Below are 18,239 nucleotides of genomic sequence, written 5' to 3' on the forward strand. Positions count from 1 at the left end.
GGGTAGATCTTTGTTGATCATTTTTCAACTTGGGTTGAGAAAGAGGCCTTTCTTTTACTATTTCTTGACTTAAAGTCTTGGTTTCAGATTTTGTACTAGTTTCTTCTATTGTATAATGTTTCTTGTCATCTCAATCCTCTGATTAAGTGAGTTATGTGGTGGTAGTTAGTTGTTGGCATGCATGAAGGAAAAAATGTTAACTAGGATGGCGACCGTAGGTGGGGATCATGAGGATGATTTCTCTTAATTTTCCTTCCCCCCTGTGTTTTCCACTTGGATCAACACTGTGGATGACCCTGAGATCTTGACATGAGGGGATAAGCCATTACGTCGAGTGAAGCATTTGTATCGATAATGATCAATTTGTTTTTTTTTTCTTTGGCAACAAATCCATTTGTATCGATAATGATCAATTTGGTTTTTTTTTTTTTTGGGCAACAAATCAACTGTTATTCGAGTATTTTTTTGAGAAAGAAATCGCATATATATATATATATAATGAAGAGGGTGAGAAATAAATCGCATATTTGTAATTTTTTGGCAATTTTATTTTATTTTATTTTATTTTATTTTTTGTTGTGGGGAGGGGGGGGGGGTGTTGGGGTGAGAATTGACCAGCATTAGATTGAGCATTTTGGGAAGTAAATTGCATATTTATAAGGAAAAGGTAAATTCTTATTAAATTCAAAGAACAATTTCATTTTTTTTTTCTTTCTAAACTTGATTTAGTAATGTATTTTGGCAAAGGGTCGACCAATATTAGCGTTTTGGAAAATAAATCTATCACATATTATAAAGAAGAGCAGAAGAGGTAACTATTTGGACAATTATTTTTTATTTTTAATTTTTAATTTATAATTTGCTATCCAAGCATGCCCTTTTGACGGGCTGGATGAGACGATATTAGTGAGTTGTTCATTCCATGAATCAAAAACTTTTGTATACATCCGGTTTACACTAATATTAGTGTACATCGAGCAGTATAGGGGTAACTTTAAGTCAATTTAGGGTAACTTTTTGCCTTGTTTTGGGTAACTTTGAACATCATATTATAAATCGAACAAGAAAAGTTTTACAAGGGTGATAAAATTACTTTCAATCACTAATAATTGAACTTTAGTCATTTAAAATGTGATTCTTTACCAATAAAACGTAGATTATTTTTATTTGTATTGGGTTACTTTTATACATATTAGGATAACTTTTATTCATTTTAGGGGTAACTTTTGATCACTTTAAGAGATATTTAAAATGGATGTACAATAATTATTGCACACCCGATTTTTTTAAAAGTTTGTGTCCATGAATAGCTCTACAAGACAAACACGTATCAAGACCACAACTATTACAATAAGCACGTGATGAATTTATACTATATGTTTGTATTAATGAAGGATTGAGATAATATGACACCTGTTTAAAAGAGCTTAATACTATGATGAAATGAAAAGAAGTGTGGTTTATCATCACGGGAGTTATATCGGCAACAAACTACTCAAGAATTATTACATAGCACATAGTAATCAATTATGCAATATAAACTTGCAATGGCAAGAAACAAAAATAGCAATGGATGAATTGGTAATGAAAGATGCGAGTATCATAATCATGTTGGCAAAGTGAGTCATAGGATACCATCGACTGTCAAAATCATGGTTTCATCTAGTCACTTAGGGACAAAACTCTTTTCCACTCAACATATAGTGGAGCATTTATTCAAGTAAAAACCCTAAAATAAGGGTACAATAATACAAAAGAATGTGATAAATTTACTATGACATGGATGAAAGTATGTTGACTTAAAGTTATAATGAATTTATTTTCAAATTGGAAAATAATCCGGGCTTATTTAATTTATGTTAATTTGCTTCAATTTACATAGTAGTATATACATTTACCTTATGAATTATTAAAATGTATTCGATCTGTATCTAGACTGAATTTATAAAATTGATTTCTTTGATTTTATAAGAGCTCGTTTTGTAATTTGTATTGTATCCAACATAACTCCTTCCGTGATTTATGATATTAATTGATCTCAAGATTATAGGTCACCTTTTATATTATTTAATACTGTACAAAGTATTCACTTTTATTTTTAAAAACTATACTTCTATACTCCTTAATAACTTAAAGAATACAAAATATCTCAAATAAAAGGGCAAAGTATTACAAAAAATTTCAAATCATTTTTACCAATGACAAGTCATATATCATGGTAAATTGGGAGTAATAATATTGCCCAACCAACTAAATTTTCATACCAACATTAAATATTGTCTTAAAAATACACGAATTATATTGAGATACATCGTACGGAGTAATATTTATGAAATAATAGTGGAATTATAATTCAAATATTTAATGCCATAAAAAGGCCCAAATAAATATATGACCTACCCCATTATTTAAGCATTGATGTATTATTATTATTATTATTATTATTTGTTTTTTTCCTTGATGTAACACTATAATAGAGATTGATCAACTAAGATAATGTTATCCTAAACCGGCCAAACAGAAATTCTTATAACTTTTATGCAAGTATAAATTATGTGATTTTCTTACTAAAATTTGGAGTTAAATTATTTTTTCAAAGATAAAAGTATTCAAAGGGGCATATTAAAACTGCCAAAAAAAAAAGGTGATGCATTTTATGACCTCTGAAGCTAGGAAAAGGTGATCGAACATCTTTGGCTTAGAAAAATTATTCCATGTTTTAGAGAAAAAAAGGGTTTCACTTTTAAAACCTTACTCTACATTTGATTTTACCTATTTTATATCTTTCCATCATTTTCATGCATCTATTCGCTTATTGCTTACCTTTTTTGGACCATATATGCATCAAATTTCAAATTTTAGACACCTAATTGATTGAGATAGTGATAGATGTAATAAAACACGAACTTAATAAATAACCTTACCTTCTCTAAAGACTTTTTTCATATTCATTTAATCATTTGTATAGGCTATTCAAAAAAAAAAAAAAAAAAAAAAAAAAAAAAAAAAAATCATTTGTATAGGATTTTACGCAAGTAAAAAAAATTATGAAAAGATGGGTAGGTGAGTGTGAATTTCAATTGTAAAGAAATTTATACGAGTACATATAATTAAAGAGCGTACTAGAAATATTAGGTTGATAAAAAGAAGTAGAGAGAGGGAGTAAAATGATGAATTTAAGCTTTTATTATATGAAATACTTCGTAATCCTAGATAATCTCTTGTCTCATTCTTGTCACACAATCACGTTTAACATACTCCTACATACCTCCTTAAAATTAATAGTCACGCAGTGTAGATGAACAAGTTATATCCTTAATATCGATGAAATAGGTTTGCTATTATAAGTACTCTTTTGTACAACCATATTATAATATCCCTTAATGATAATTGATAAGGAGTTTGACGATATTTTAATTGACCTAAATTTAGATGGATTATATTAATATTACCTGACCATTTGATTGTCATCATTAAACAAAAGGAGAGAATACAAGACATGACAAGGATTGTAAAAAAGGAAGTCTAATGTGCTTTCTAAGAAATATATTAATGTCTAATGTAAAGTAGGAGGACACTCTGATGAGTATTGAAATGAGTGAGCATCGAGCAAACTTTCTTAGACACTTGGACGCTAGCAATTGGATGATTGTAAAGAGAAGATATTTGCACTCCCAACATATCTTCATATATAAAATTTGATGGTCAATTGATGATTCCAAATTAAGGTAATGAAATATCAAATATCATTGAAATATCCTAATACCATGTCACCTAGTACAATCTACATACTATCCACCTCCCCCACCCCCTCCTTCCAATTATGAGCACAAATTGCTCTTACTAGAAATCGATCCTAGGACCTCCCGTAAGAAAGATAGATTATGACATATCGAATGTGCTAAGGGCCTGTTCATATTTACTTAATTTCAGTTCAGTTCAGCTCCAATCAGTTCAGTTCAGTTCAGTTCCAACAGTTCAGTTCCAATCAGTTCAGTTCAGCTCTAAATTTCCCTCTCTCATTAAATATTCATTTCAGCTTAGTTCAGTTCAGTTCCAATCAGTTCAGTTCAGTTCAGCTCCAATCAGTTCAGTAAATATGAACAGGCCCTAAACTTTGCTTTGAATTTACTACGAGTACATAATGTTATAACTAATTGTCGATACATTGAAATATTGGGCACTTACATCTTATTTGTTAATATATTTGAGATTATTACATGTGCCAATTGTATTTAAAGTCATATCAAATACAAGATGTCCGGAACAGTTTATAAATAATCAAACCAAACTTTTAATCTGAATTATATCAATTCATGTTGAGTATCAAGCAATGTTACGTATCTATAAGCCATTATCTTTATAAAATTGGTTAGAGAAGTTCACGAAGGATTGAGCTTACTTTAAAGACAAGACCTAACAAGTCTTGAATTATACTGTATCATTGACCCTTTAAATCAGGTTCCTCAATCTTGTACATATTATCTTGTACCTTTAATCTCAAACCATATGTATGATGGCTCAAGAAAGACGGTCAAGTACCTAAAATTGAATCGAGAATAACTAAACCAAATTTTCATCACACAATGACTTTTTCAACTCGTTTCTACATTGATAACATGACTGATTTGGTAAATATATCATTATGAGTTACTCTGTATGAAATTTACTACTTTGTACTATGTCATAGAGTTTACATAAAATGTTCCGACTTCCTAATTGTCTAACTTAACTGCAAATATACATTAATTAACTTCACTTTCACATTACTTTATTTATGTTTACATATATAACCTATTATGTACCACCTGCACATGTAACTGTTACGAGTATTCTGAAACGGGGCGAACACTCAGTATCTCTCACTCTCCTCTCCAACGTAGTGGACCCCAATCATCCCTACACCACTCTTAGTACTCCACATGTTAAAAGCCACCTAGATGAATGGTCAACATCACTTCTCCCACATTAACCAATCCAATGCAATCCAATGAACTTATCACCAAACAACGTCTTAGAATCTTCCACGTATCTTCTTCAAACAATCTTCTTCTTCTTCTTCTTTTTTATTTTTAGTTTTCTTCTATAAAACATTTTCATTTTTATTATTTTCTTCTTCTTCATTTTCTTCAACAGCTAACAAATACTCCATTAACCAAAAAAACCGTCCTTTCTCTTCGCGAACTTTCTCCTCTTTTTTCTCTCTCTCCTAAATTACGTCCTTTTCTTTCGCTTTTTCTCTTGATTTTTTTTTTGCTGATTTCACCTGAATTTTGATTCTTACACTCTGAAATTACTCCGATTTTCTACAATTTCAACCAAAATTGTTGGTTGCGATTTGTTTTTTCGGATCAATTATGGAAAATTAGGGCTTTTTCGACTTGGTTTTTGGATCATTCATGCAGAATTAGGGTTTTTCGATTTTGTTTGCGCCAAATTGTGAATCATTTGAAGAGAGAGAAGTTGAATGTTTGAATTCAAAATTGGAGTTTCGAGCTGACGAGTTTCTTCTCTAATTGATTTTTCGATCAAGTTTTCCTTCTGTTAAGGTAATTAATCGAACAAATTCTTCGCTAATTTGTTAGTTTTCTCGAGAGAAATTGAAATTTTGAATCAATAATAGCTATTGTTTCCAGAATTTGATCAAATTCAAACTCATATTCTGTAAGATTACGTACTTTTAGCTAGAAATTGCATAATATTTCCTATTAATTCCACTGATTTTTGTAGAATTTGGTAGAAAAATCACGATCAAAATTCTTTTATCGCAGAATTTGCGCGAAATTGTTGAGAAGAAGAATTCAAACTCAGACGAGTTGACCGAGTTGACTCATGGGTGACTCGGACAATGACTCGGGTGGAAAGTCGAACAACTTCAGCCGCGGAGACTCGTACCCGAAAGAGCAGGACCGGTTCCTGCCGATCGCAAACGTGAGCCGGATCATGAAAAAGGCGCTACCGGCTAACGCCAAAATCTCGAAAGATGCAAAAGAAACGGTTCAAGAATGTGTTTCCGAGTTTATCAGCTTCATCACAGGAGAAGCGTCCGATAAGTGTCAACGTGAGAAAAGGAAGACGATCAACGGTGACGATCTTCTTTGGGCGATGACCACGCTCGGGTTCGAGGAGTATGTTGAACCGCTGAAGATTTATCTACAGCGGTTCAGGGAGTTAGAAGGGGAGCGAACCGGGCTTGGACCCCCGGTCCAAGGAAATAATAGTAATAGTAATAGTAATAATAATAGTAACGGAGGTGTTGGGGTAAATGGTGGAAATGGTGGGGGTGTTTTTGGAATTTCACAAGGTGGACACGTGTATGGATATGGTAGTGGTGGCGGTGGCGGCGGGGGTGGTGGAAGTGGTAGTGGGGGTAATAGAGGGATTTTGACTTATGGTGGGCCTGGTGGCGCTAATGGTGGGCCGAGATGATATTGTTGTTATGTTTTGTTGGGCCCCCACTAGGTCTTGTAAGTAGAGTGAGTGGGGTGTGTGTATTTTGTTTTTATTTTTGGTATCTTTTTAGGTTTTCAACTATTAATGTGAAATTAATTAATTGGAGTTTGGTAGCTCTAGAGATTAGAGTGTATTTAAGAATTTGGTTTATTTTGGGCATGTCATTTGATAGCTTTGGTCATAGTGTACATAAAGCATTACGAATTTACAATTATGGATTATGATATGCGTTCTTTTGGAAATTGAAGAGAATTGTGAAAAACGAGTAAGAATTGATCCGATCCTTAGAGTAAGTAATGATTCTTAAACATTGATACCATTGAATTTGCTTGTAAGATGCAACTAGTTTATGACTCTTTTTCTTCACTTGTTACATGTATTTAACTTGACTAGTATGGTGGATATTGGTGATTAGTAACAAACACATACGCATCTTTCAATTCTTGTCAATGGTAAAATACCAATTTAGAGGTATGTGTTAGAAGAAAGTAAATAATTGATGCTTATGAGGATAAATTATGTGTTTATAGCAAAAGTCCTTCGTAAAATCTCATGAAAATGAATTTTTTTTTTTTTTTTTCCCCTTTTAAATGACCAATAAATATTCTACTTCGTATAAGCTTTAAGTTAACATAGAATTAAACTATCAATAGAAAGACAACTATTTCATATATGCAATAGTCATTATGTAACGGTTTACTTGTTAGTCGTTAGCCTTTATTTAGATGACATGATATTGATATGATTTTGAAAGCAATACTGGCTTGAGGTGGCACCAGTAGAATTATGTCCAATATCCTGTTAATCATTTTAATTTATTAGCCAGGTCAATGTTAAAATTCATAACTTTGAGGTGTAATTTGTAATTTTTTAATGTCTTAAAATCGACATTTTTTTTTTTTTTTTTTTTGGTAGATAAATCAAGAATTTAAGATAGAATGACTAACCCTAGTCCCCTACCATCACTCTCCTCACCTTTAGAAGGGAGGTGCTGCCCTATTAATCTTCTCTTTCCTCTTTTCGTTAACTTTTAGTAGCAACTTTGGAATCTTATATATCTCATAAATAATACCCTAAAGTTGCAACTAAAAATTTACGGAGGTAGTGTGTCAATGTTTTTTTTTTGTTGGAATAGAGGTAATGTGTCATTTAAATTGATGCAATTACATCGAAACAAATAAATTATGTAACAAAACTACAAAAGTTAGCAGTATGGGCTAATTGCAAACACTTTTCAGTAATTTATTGTACATCGGGTACATTTTTGTCAGATTTAGTGTCACTTTTGTCAAATTTAGTGTCACTTTTGTCAAATTTATCAATAAAGCATAAATAACTCGTATACGAAGTATATGTCAGGGTAACTTTTGTGCGTTTTAGTGTAACTTTTGCACATTTTATTGTCACTTTATAACGGACATCCGTTTTATTTAAAAGTTTGTGTATATATATATATATATATATATATATATATATATATATATATATATATATATATATATATATATATATATATATATATAGACACAACATTACTTAGATATTGGCCCTGCACTCTTAAGGTTAGCACGAGTAGTGATAGATTAGATAAAACATGGATGCATTTGGACTGCTATGTTCATTCCTTTATACTGTAGTGTTTATACAAGACTACAAGTCTACAACTAAACAAAGGTTATTAGGGGAAGTAAACACAAAACAGTCGGCCATTATTCTTAAGAATCATAACTCCTTATGAATAGTTATGTACATACCATGCCAAGGCCATAGCCCAAAAAAAAAAAAAAAAAAAAAAAATCCATTGTATAGACGTAATAAATCCATTATATATATAGACGCATTACGATAGATATGTTTACTTTAATTTGCACATTTCAATCATGAGATTTTTTTGAGAAATTTTTGTTGTTATGGGGCTCGATACGAAAAGTCTTGAGATTCTAGGGGACACATATTGGGGGTCATATAATGACGTTTGGAACCATATGTGACCATTATATGTTGTTAAAAATGTCCGTGGTAGGCTTGAGTTCACGAAATCGATGCAAGTACGAAAACGGGTAAATTGCAGTTTTAAAGCAAATTGGATAGTTTCACCCACCCAAATGACTCTCGGAGGGTATTAGGGAAAATGGTTAACATCTCGGAAATTTTTATTTTCGGCGAAAAAGGTGAAAAATTCAAAAATTAAAGGCTATTATCCACGCTTTTTGAGAAATTTTTTGATGTTACGGGGCTCGATGGCGAAAAGTCTTGAGATCCCGGGGGATACATCCTAGGGTCATATAATGACGTTTGGAACCATATATGACTATTATATGTCGTCAAAAATGTCCGTTGTAGGCTCGATTTCACGAAATCGATGCAAGTACGAAAACAGGTAAATTTAAAAGCAAATTCGATGGTTCCACCCACCCAATTGGACTCTAGGAGGGTATTAGGGATCATAATTAACATCTCGGCAATTTTTATTTCCGGGCGACAAAAAGGTCAAAAAATTCTAAAATTGAAAGCTATTATCCTTGCTTTTTGAGGATTTTTTTTATGTTACGATGAGACTCAATGGCGAAAAGTCTTGAGATCCTGGGGGATACATCTTTGGGTCATATAATGACGTTTGGAACCATATATGACCATTATATGTTGTCAAAAATGTCCGTGATAGGCTTGAGTTCACGAAATCGATGCAAGTACAAAAACGGGTAACTTGACCGTTTTAAAGCAAATTGCATGGTTCCACCCACCAAATTGGACTCTCGGAGGTTAATAGGGACCAAGGTTAACATCTCGGAAAATTTTATTTCCGGGCGAAAAAAGGTCAAAAAATTCAAAATTTGAAGGCTATTATCCACGCTTTTTGAGGAATTTTTGAAGTTACGGGGCTTGGCGGCGAATAGTCTTGAGATCCTAGGGGATACATATTAGGGTCATACAATGACGTTTAAAACCATATATGACCATTATATGTTGTCAAAAATGTCCGTGGTGGGCTTGAGTTCACGAAATCGGTGCAAGTACGAAAACAGGTAAATTGACCGTTTTAAGGCAAATTGGATGGTTCCACCCACCCAATTGGACTCCCGGAGAGTATTAGGGACCATGGTTAACATCTCGGCAATTTTTATTTCCGGGCGAAAAAAGGTCAAAAAATTCTAAAATGGAAGACCATTATCCACGCTTTTTGAGGAATTTTTGATGTTACGGGGCTTGGTGGCAAAAAGACTTGAGATCCTAGGGGATACATCTTAGGGTCATATAATGACGTTTAGAACCATATATAACCATTATATGTTGTCACAAATGCCCGAGGTAGGCCTTATTTTCAGGCGAAAAAAGGTCAAAAAATTCTAAAATTGAAGGCTATTATCCACGCTTTTTGAGGAATATTTGAAGTTACGGGGGCTCGGTGGCGAAAAGTCTTGAGATCATAGGGAATACATCTTAGGGTCATATAATGATGTTTGGAACCATATATGACCTATATATGTCGTCAAAAATGTCCGTGGTAGGCTTTAGTTCACGAAATCGGGGCAAGTACAAAAACGGGTAAATTGATTGCTTTAAGGCAAAGTGGATGGTTCCACCCACACAAATGGACTCTCGCAGGGTATTAGGGACTAGGGGTGAGCGTAGCAGGGTACCCTGTAAAAATATCGGTACCCGGAACCGGAACCTGTTGCAACAGGTTCCTAAAAATAGGTTCCGGAACCGGAACCTGTTGCAACAGGTTCCTAAGAATTGGGAACCGGAACCGGAACCTGCAGGTTCCGGTTCCTATACAGGGTACCCTGTTTTTCAAAGTAAGCTTAATAGTTACTTGATAATTGTGATAATTCTATATTTTTAAAAATGGATGTTCACAATAAAAGCTTACAACTTTAGTAAACTGCTTCAAATATAACAAACCAACACTAATTGTCTAGAATATTCAATACCATATAGGTTTCGGTTTCATGTATCCTATAGGGAACATGTACTAACAGGGTACCCTACAGGTTCTAGGTCCAAAATTTTATTACCCGGAACCGGAACCTGTTGCAACAGGTTCTTAATTTTATTACCCGGAACCGGAACCTGTTGAACAGGTTCCGGGTTTGGAACCTGCGGTTCCGAACAGGTTCCGGTTCCACATCAGGGTACCCTGAATTTTTGCTCACCCCTATTAGGGACCATGGCTAACATCTCGGCAATTTTTATTTCCAGACGAAAAAAGTTTAATAAATTCCGAAATTGAAGGCTATTATCCACGCTTTTTTAGGAAGTTTTGATGTTACAGGGCTTGGCGGCGAAAAGTCTTGGGATCCTAGCTAGGGATACATCTCAGGGTCATATAATGACGTTGTTCGGAATTATATGGCAATTATATGTTTTAAAAAATGTCCATGGTAGGCTTGAGTTCATGAAATCGGTGCAAGTACAAAACGAGTAAATTGATCGTTTTAAGGCAAATTGGATGGTTCCACCCACCCAATTGGACTTCTGGAGGCTATTAGGGACCATGGCTAACATCTCGACAATTTTTATTTCCAGACGAAAAAGGTCAAAAAATTCCAAAATTGAAGGCTTTTATCAACGCTTTTTGAGGAAGTTTTGATGTTACGGGGCTCGGTGGCGAAAGGTCTTGGGATCCTAGCTACGGGATACATCTTAGGGTCATATAATGACGTTGTTTGTAACCATATATGACCATTGTTTCTAGTAAAAAATGTCCGTGGTAGGCTCGATATCATGAAATCGGTGCATGTACGAAAACGGATATATTGACCGTTTTAAGGCAAATTGGATGGTTCCACCTATCTTGGACTCCCGGAGTTTATTAGAGAACATGGTTAACATCTCAGCAATTTTTATTTCCGGGCGAAAATGGTCAAAAAAAATTCCAAAATTGAAGGCTATTATCCACGCTTTTTGAGGAATTTTTGATGTTACAAGTTCGGTGGCGAAAAGTCATGAGATCTTAGGGGGATACATCATAGGGTCATATAATGATGTTTGAAGCCATATATGTCCATTATATGTTGTCAAGAATGTCAGAAGTAGACTTGAGCTCACGAAAACGGTGCAAGTACGAAACTAGGTAAATTGACCGTTTTAAGGCAAATTGGATAATTCTATGCACCCAATTGGAATCTCGGAGGGCATTAGGGACCATGGTTAATATTTTGACAATATTTATTTCCGGGCAAAAAAGGTCAAAAAATTTCAAAATTGAAGGCTATTATCCACGCTTTTTGAGGAATTTTTTATGTTAGGGTGCTCTGTGGCGAAAAGTCTTGAGATCCTAGGGGATATATCTTAGGGTCATATAATGATGTTTGGAACCATATATGACCATTATATGTTGTAAAAAATGTCCGTTGTAGGCTTCAGTTTACGAAATCGATGCAAGTACAAAAACGGGTAACTTGATTGTTTTAAGGAAAATTGGATGGTTCCACCCACCGTATTGGATTTCCGGAGGGTTATAATGACCATGGTTAACATCTCGGCAATTTTCATTTCTGGGCGAAAAAAGGTCAAAAAATTCCAAAATTGAAGGGTATTATCTACGGTTTTTGAGGAATTTTGGATGTTAGGGTGCTCGGTGGGGAAAAGTCTTGAGATCATAGGAGATACATCTTAGGGACATATAATGACGTTGTTTGGAACCATGTATGACCATTATATGTTGTCAAAAATGTCCGTGGTAGGCTTGAGTTCACGAAATCGGTGCAAGTACGAAAACGGATAAATTGACCGTTTAAAGGCAAATTGGATGGTTCCTCCCACCCAATTGGACTCCCGATGAAGAGAATAAGGGACCATGGTTAACATCTCGCAATTTATATTTCCGGGTGAAAAAAGGTAAAAAAAAAAATTCCAAAATTGAAGGCTATTAATCTTCAATATGAGCCATTCATAATACAATATTTGTAATTTTGTATTGTGTTGGTGATATAGATAGTTAAGTCTCTTGAGAATAGTGAGAATAATTTTTGAGGAGATCAAATAAAGTCGGAGAATAAAATTGAATTCTAGCTAATTCTAGCAATTTTTTTTGTATTCTTCTTTTTTTTTTGAAACCAAGCTGCGAATGTCATTAAAGCAAATCAATTTCCATCAAAGTCGTTAAACTTTGGGGAAACGGACCAAAAGATACAAATTCATTACAACCTCTAGTCTCCCAACGAGCAACGTTATATATAGCAAATTGGTTTATCGAACCTTAATTATTAATTAAAACCAAGATTATTACTATAGAGTAATTAAAAGTAAATCAAAATAATTAAGAAATGAAATATTATTCACTTTGCTATTTGTCATAGTAGTTTTGAGCCAACAACTTTTAGGAAGTTTTTTTTTTTTTACTTCGTAGTTGACACATTTCATTTTTGGTAAATGTTATATTTTGCATTTACTAGCTACTCCACTTGCTTTATCATTCCCTTTCACTCTCTCTCATCTCTTTAATATGTGTGCATTAATTGAATGCGTCAACTATTTGGAAGCGGAGGAAGTATGATAAATAAGATATGTTTGTACGAGCATACGTAATATAGTTACGAGTACAATAAAGTAGGATAATAAGATTTTTTAAAGTAGAATACAAGCACAACCTTAAGTTGCATGCATGGATAGAATATCAAATATACCATCCTACACCATGCCACGCTATTATTTAAGTTACATGCATTACACATGGTACACATTCATGCATAACATTATTCATTTTACACAACCATGTCGAGAGACTTGGAGTTAGCTTTGAGACTCCAAAACATATCATTTATGGCAGAGAAATGACAGACCGGGGCATCACCAGGGCGGATCCTGAGGTATTGAAGGGCTGGAACATTAGGCTTCCACGCGTATGTGTCATAGTGACATACGGCGGTGGTTTGGATGGCGTTACCAGTGGTTGGGCTAACCAAAGTTACGTCGTAATGACCAATGTCTTGTTGGTGGTGACAATAGTACACGATGTAAGGGTAGCTCATTCTATGGCATGCAGCTGCATTATTGCCCGGTACAACCAACTTCTTTACTTTTGTTATCACGTATTCTTGTATGCCTTTAGGCACCTCAATATCGTTCTTCATCATTCTTAATTCAACATCGTTCGACCCTAGCTCCCTTACAACAAAATCTACAACATCTTCCATGGATTGGGCACAAGTCCTGTCATAGTAATTGCTTATTAGTATCAATGATCCTCCACAAAATAATGAACCAATAAAATTGCAAATAGTAATTAGCATTAATTTTGGTAATTAACCCTTCATAAATTTAGATGATTGGAACTTGTTGCATTGATACTTTTACATAAAATAAATTTAATTTGATGTAAGAGTAATTATATTAAGCCTTGTAAAAGAGTAGTATATTACCTGTTTTCCTTTTCCACCTTTGGTCTATGTAGACATACATCAAGGGTTCCTTTAATCCCCGTGGCTTCTACAGATCCAGGTTTTATTGAAAATAAATCGAGTATTTCTGTGAATTTATCCTCCGAAAAAGGGATGGATTTAGCAATATGCTTAGGCAAGAAAGGAACACTCGGTGTCTTTTGAAAATCGTGCTTTAACTTCTCTCCAAGGCGCAAGCTTTTCTCGATGAAAAAAATTGATCCAAAACTTACTTCATGACCAACCTTTTCTCTTTTACCATTGTCTGCGTTGTATTTCCAACCCATGACAGTGTTAGGCTGCTTCATAACAGCTTTTTTTGTGCTAGTGTCCATGGTGAATACCTTGTCTGCTTCTTTCAGCTTCTCTTTATTGGCGCTGTCTGTGTTGTAATTCCATCCCCAGACAGTGTAAGGTTGGTCTATACCAGTTTTCTTTGTGTTGGTCTCAATAGACAATGGCTTGTCTGCTTCTTTCATCTTCTCTTTATTGGCGCTGTGAGTGTTGTAATTCCAACCCCAGACAGTGTAAGGTTGGTCTATACCGGTTTTCTTTGTGTTGGTCTCAATAGACAATGGCTGCTCTGCTTCTTTCACCTTCTCTTTATTGGCGCTGTCTGTGTTGTAATTCCATCCCCAGACAGTGTAAGGTTGGTCTATACCAGTTTTCTTTGTGTTGGTCTCAATAGACAATGGCTTGTCTGCTTCTTTCATCTTCTTTTTATTGGCGTTGTCTGTGTTGTAATTCCACCCCCAGACAGTGTAAGGTTGGTCTATACCAGTTTTCTTTGTGTTGGCCTCAATAGACAATGGCTTGTCTGCTTCTTTCATCTTCTCTTTATTGGCGCTGTCTGTGTTGTAATTCCACCCCCAGACAGTGTAAGGTTGGTCTATACCAGTTTTCTTTGTGTTGGCTTCAATAGACAATGGCTTGTCAGCTTCTTTCATCTTCTCTTTATTGGCGCTGTCTGTGTTGTAATTCCATCCCCATACAGTGTAAGGTTGGTCTATACCAGTTTTCTTTGTGTTGGTCTCAATAGACAATGGCTTGTCTGCTTCTTTAACCTTCTCTTTATTGGCGTTGTTTGAGTTGTAATTCCATCCCCAAACAGTGTAAGGTTGGTCTATACCAGTTTTCTTTGTGTTGGTCTCAATAGACAATGGCTTGTTTGCTTCTTTCACCTTTTCTTTATTGGCGCTGTCTGTGTTGTAATTCCATCCCCAGACAGTGTAAGGTTGGTCTATACCAACTCTCTCTTTTGCATCATCACCTGCATCGTTGCTATATAAAGACGTTGAAGAAAAATCAGAAATTTTATAAGTTAGATTTGCAAAATTACACTTGCATGCCCATAAGATATTTAGCTTAAAATGTTTAAGGAGAAAATAAATAATCATATTAAGTATAAGTATAAAAAGTAGTTACAAGTATATATGTTGTTTAGCTAAATTTTTCACAACTAATAACAAAAAACTCTGTAAAAATTATGTCCCCATTGTAAGAGTGTGTCGAAGCAAATGGCAATATTTCAATTCTTAAAGTGCTCAGTCGGAAAAATGAATTGAAATTATAAGTGACATTGAACAATAATCTATAATTAGCTAAATTAATTCCAACTTTATATTATCATTTTAAGAAATCTGTGGATTTATGCTTATATAATTAAACTCTAAGCCTATGTTTTAACATATTGTATTAAGGTGTCAGTGAAGTAGTTAATGAGTGTAGATTTTTAACACGTACAGAATAATAAAGAAACAAAGACATAAAATATGGTACTCCGTACTACGTAGCTATGCCCCGAATTATTAACTAGTTTTGGGCTCGGACGATGCCCCAAATTATTATATGGAACTGATAATTAATATACGTGGTAATTTATGATTCAATTTTCTTATAATTAATTTGTTGTTTATATTGTCATTTGCTACATATTAATATTTTGTATTCATAAGATTGCATAAAAAATCATATAGCTTGGTGGTAAGACACTTAGTTGTAGAATTAGAGATTGTGTGTGAATCTTGTAGAGTTGTAGAGAACCTTTTTATTTTATTTTTTTATTATAAGTGTATGACATGTAATGAAAACAAATGGAAGGGAGAACCACGTGGCGTTATGACTTATGAGTACGTAGTTAAGGGTCTCTTCTGTTCACCTTATTTTAACTTATCTAAGGTGTAATAAGTTCAGATATGTTCAGTTCAGGTTTAATAAGTTTTGATAGGGTTATCCAAGTACAAATTAAATTACAACTAAATTAAGTTTTAATAAGGTCTAATAAGTTCAGATAAGCTAAGATAAGTTCAGATAAGTGAAAATCAGGTGAATAGAACACACTTTAAGTGGGTGACGTGACGTAGAGAGGGGAGTTTAAATGACATGTGGACGTTCTTATAAACGCCTTTTAATACTCCGTATAAACTCAGAAGCGGATACTCATTTTTGCTTTATTACAATAATTTCTCTATTTTTTTTTGGTTGACATGTACTATTATATTTTTTTCACTTTTGTAGTGTAACCAAATTATAGCATAAGTTAATGATTAACATTTTTTATTATCAATAAGTAAAAATTATATATATAAAAAGTGATTTATGAAGATATACAGTGAGACAGTTCTAAAGATCCCATATATGAAAATGTTTTGTCATATAACTGTAAATTATGAAAGGTAATTAGATTCGAGTTTATAAGTACGAAGAAAGTATGTCTTATGAAAAAAAAAACATTTTACTTTTTTTTTCCTTCAGTTCATTAAAAGGTGTACTTGTTAATTAGTAAACTATATATGGATTATGGAGTAGTTAAAGACAACAAAAATGTTATATAATTAAAGTAATTACCCATGAGCGGCCTTATCCTTTGTCTCAATGCTTGGAGTCATCATAGACATCTGATCTGTAGATTAATTTAATTAATTTGTATCAATAATAGATCAATTTGTAATTTTGTATCAATAATATAATGTAAATTTTAAAGTATTTCATGTAAAATCATGGATAAAGTATACGACATATATGATAGAAATCAATTTTTAAACTTCACAATGAAGTATAAAAGAAACAATTTATTTATTATCACTTTAAAAAGCCATTTTTTTTACACTTAATTAGACACTTGAAAATGATTTCTTCCCAATTAAACGTACACAAAACTAACACACTAGAAAAATAAATTAAATGAGCTATAATAATTAAAGCAACCTTTAGGATGAAATAGATTGTCCTTAATAGCTTGTGGCATAGGGACTTTTGGTAACTTCATCTGCCAGTAGTCCTCTTGTTCACAGCTTGACGCATGATATGCTAGAAAAACAAGCTGTAAAAAAAATACAATAAATAAAAAGGATCTATCATAATTAATTAAAGGAACTTGACTAGGTGCAATTCAAAACAAAACGAAGAATATTATATTGAAAAATAACTGAGATTTGAAATTTATTTTAGTGAACCAGTCAAATTTGATATTAATAAAAATCAATTTTTATAAAATAACACTCAGAGTTTATATGCAAATTAAATTATATTTAATTTGAACAATTACTAGTGAAAAATGAATTAATATACATACATACCCTTGCTCAATTAAGAATTAATAGTAGTAGTGTTTAGGGACCATGTTAATCATCTAATGAGTTCTAATCATATGATTTGTTTTTTGTTTTTTTAAAAAAATGGATATAATTCGTTTTTTTAGTGTATACGAGAATATTATCTAAGTTCACAATATAGTACTATAGATGACTATTTTCCATGATAGATTTATTAGTGGGAAGTATACCGCCCATACTTGATTAACAACCATAGATTATTTTCAAGTGTTAGTAATTTGAGTTTTGCTTGGTCGTAAATAATGGTTTGCGTTCATTTTAGACAAGCGTAATAAGTAGCAACGCACATTATTTGTGCCAATCAACGGAAATCATCATTCACCAAAGACTTTCAAGACGTCATTTTTGGCAATAATCTAGTTTATAGATGTAAGTGGGCATGGTAGAATCATAATTGTGTACTGTTAAAAAAAACAAAAATTAATCGAAGTTAATGCCAACTATACTAGTAATCTAGTATTAGTGTATTGTATGCATGGCTTGGCCTGGTTGCATTCAAATTTATTTCGATATGTATACTTTTAGTATGTCAAATTCTTAATTCGAATTTTATAGATGATAAAAATAGCTACTCCATAATTAAAATTACGCGTTTATTTTGCATTGAGAAATGGAGTATAAAATTTACTGTACGGAGAAAGTATTAATTTGTATGGATGAATTTATTGCTTACCAAGAAAATTGCATGTAATTGCAACCGGGGCGGCCCGAAATGCAAGGCCATCTTTGGCAGAAGACTAAGAATTATGAAGACAAGACTCAAGAGTCGAGAGTGAGTGAGTGAGTA

At 33.3% G+C, this 18,239-nt stretch overlaps 1 protein-coding gene and 1 pseudogene across 2 annotated transcripts; one reads left to right on the forward strand and one right to left on the reverse strand.

Annotated features, from left to right (window-relative positions):
• Positions 1-5,107: 5,107 nt before the first annotated feature.
• Positions 5,108-6,695, forward strand: LOC145604956 (nuclear transcription factor Y subunit B-3 pseudogene; annotated as a pseudogene). The gene is made up of 2 exons (XR_014104981.1): positions 5,108-5,549; positions 5,772-6,695. The product of XR_014104981.1 is annotated as a nuclear transcription factor Y subunit B-3 pseudogene (transcript).
• A 6,314-nt stretch (positions 6,696-13,009) lies between these two features.
• LOC145605513 (uncharacterized) lies at positions 13,010-18,239 on the reverse strand. Its single transcript, XM_081661580.1, has 5 exons — positions 18,126-18,239; positions 17,046-17,160; positions 16,686-16,740; positions 13,821-15,119; positions 13,010-13,611 (listed from the first exon to the last, which is right to left on the reverse strand). Exons 1-5 carry the CDS (start codon positions 18,174-18,176, stop codon positions 13,164-13,166), a joined length of 1,968 nt encoding a protein of 655 aa, XP_081517706.1. The 5' UTR covers positions 18,177-18,239; the 3' UTR covers positions 13,010-13,163.

Source organism: Chenopodium album, chromosome 22, assembly GCF_948465745.1.
Source record: "Chenopodium album chromosome 22, dcCheAlbu1.1, whole genome shotgun sequence".
NCBI classification, from domain to species: domain Eukaryota; kingdom Viridiplantae; phylum Streptophyta; class Magnoliopsida; order Caryophyllales; family Amaranthaceae; genus Chenopodium; species Chenopodium album.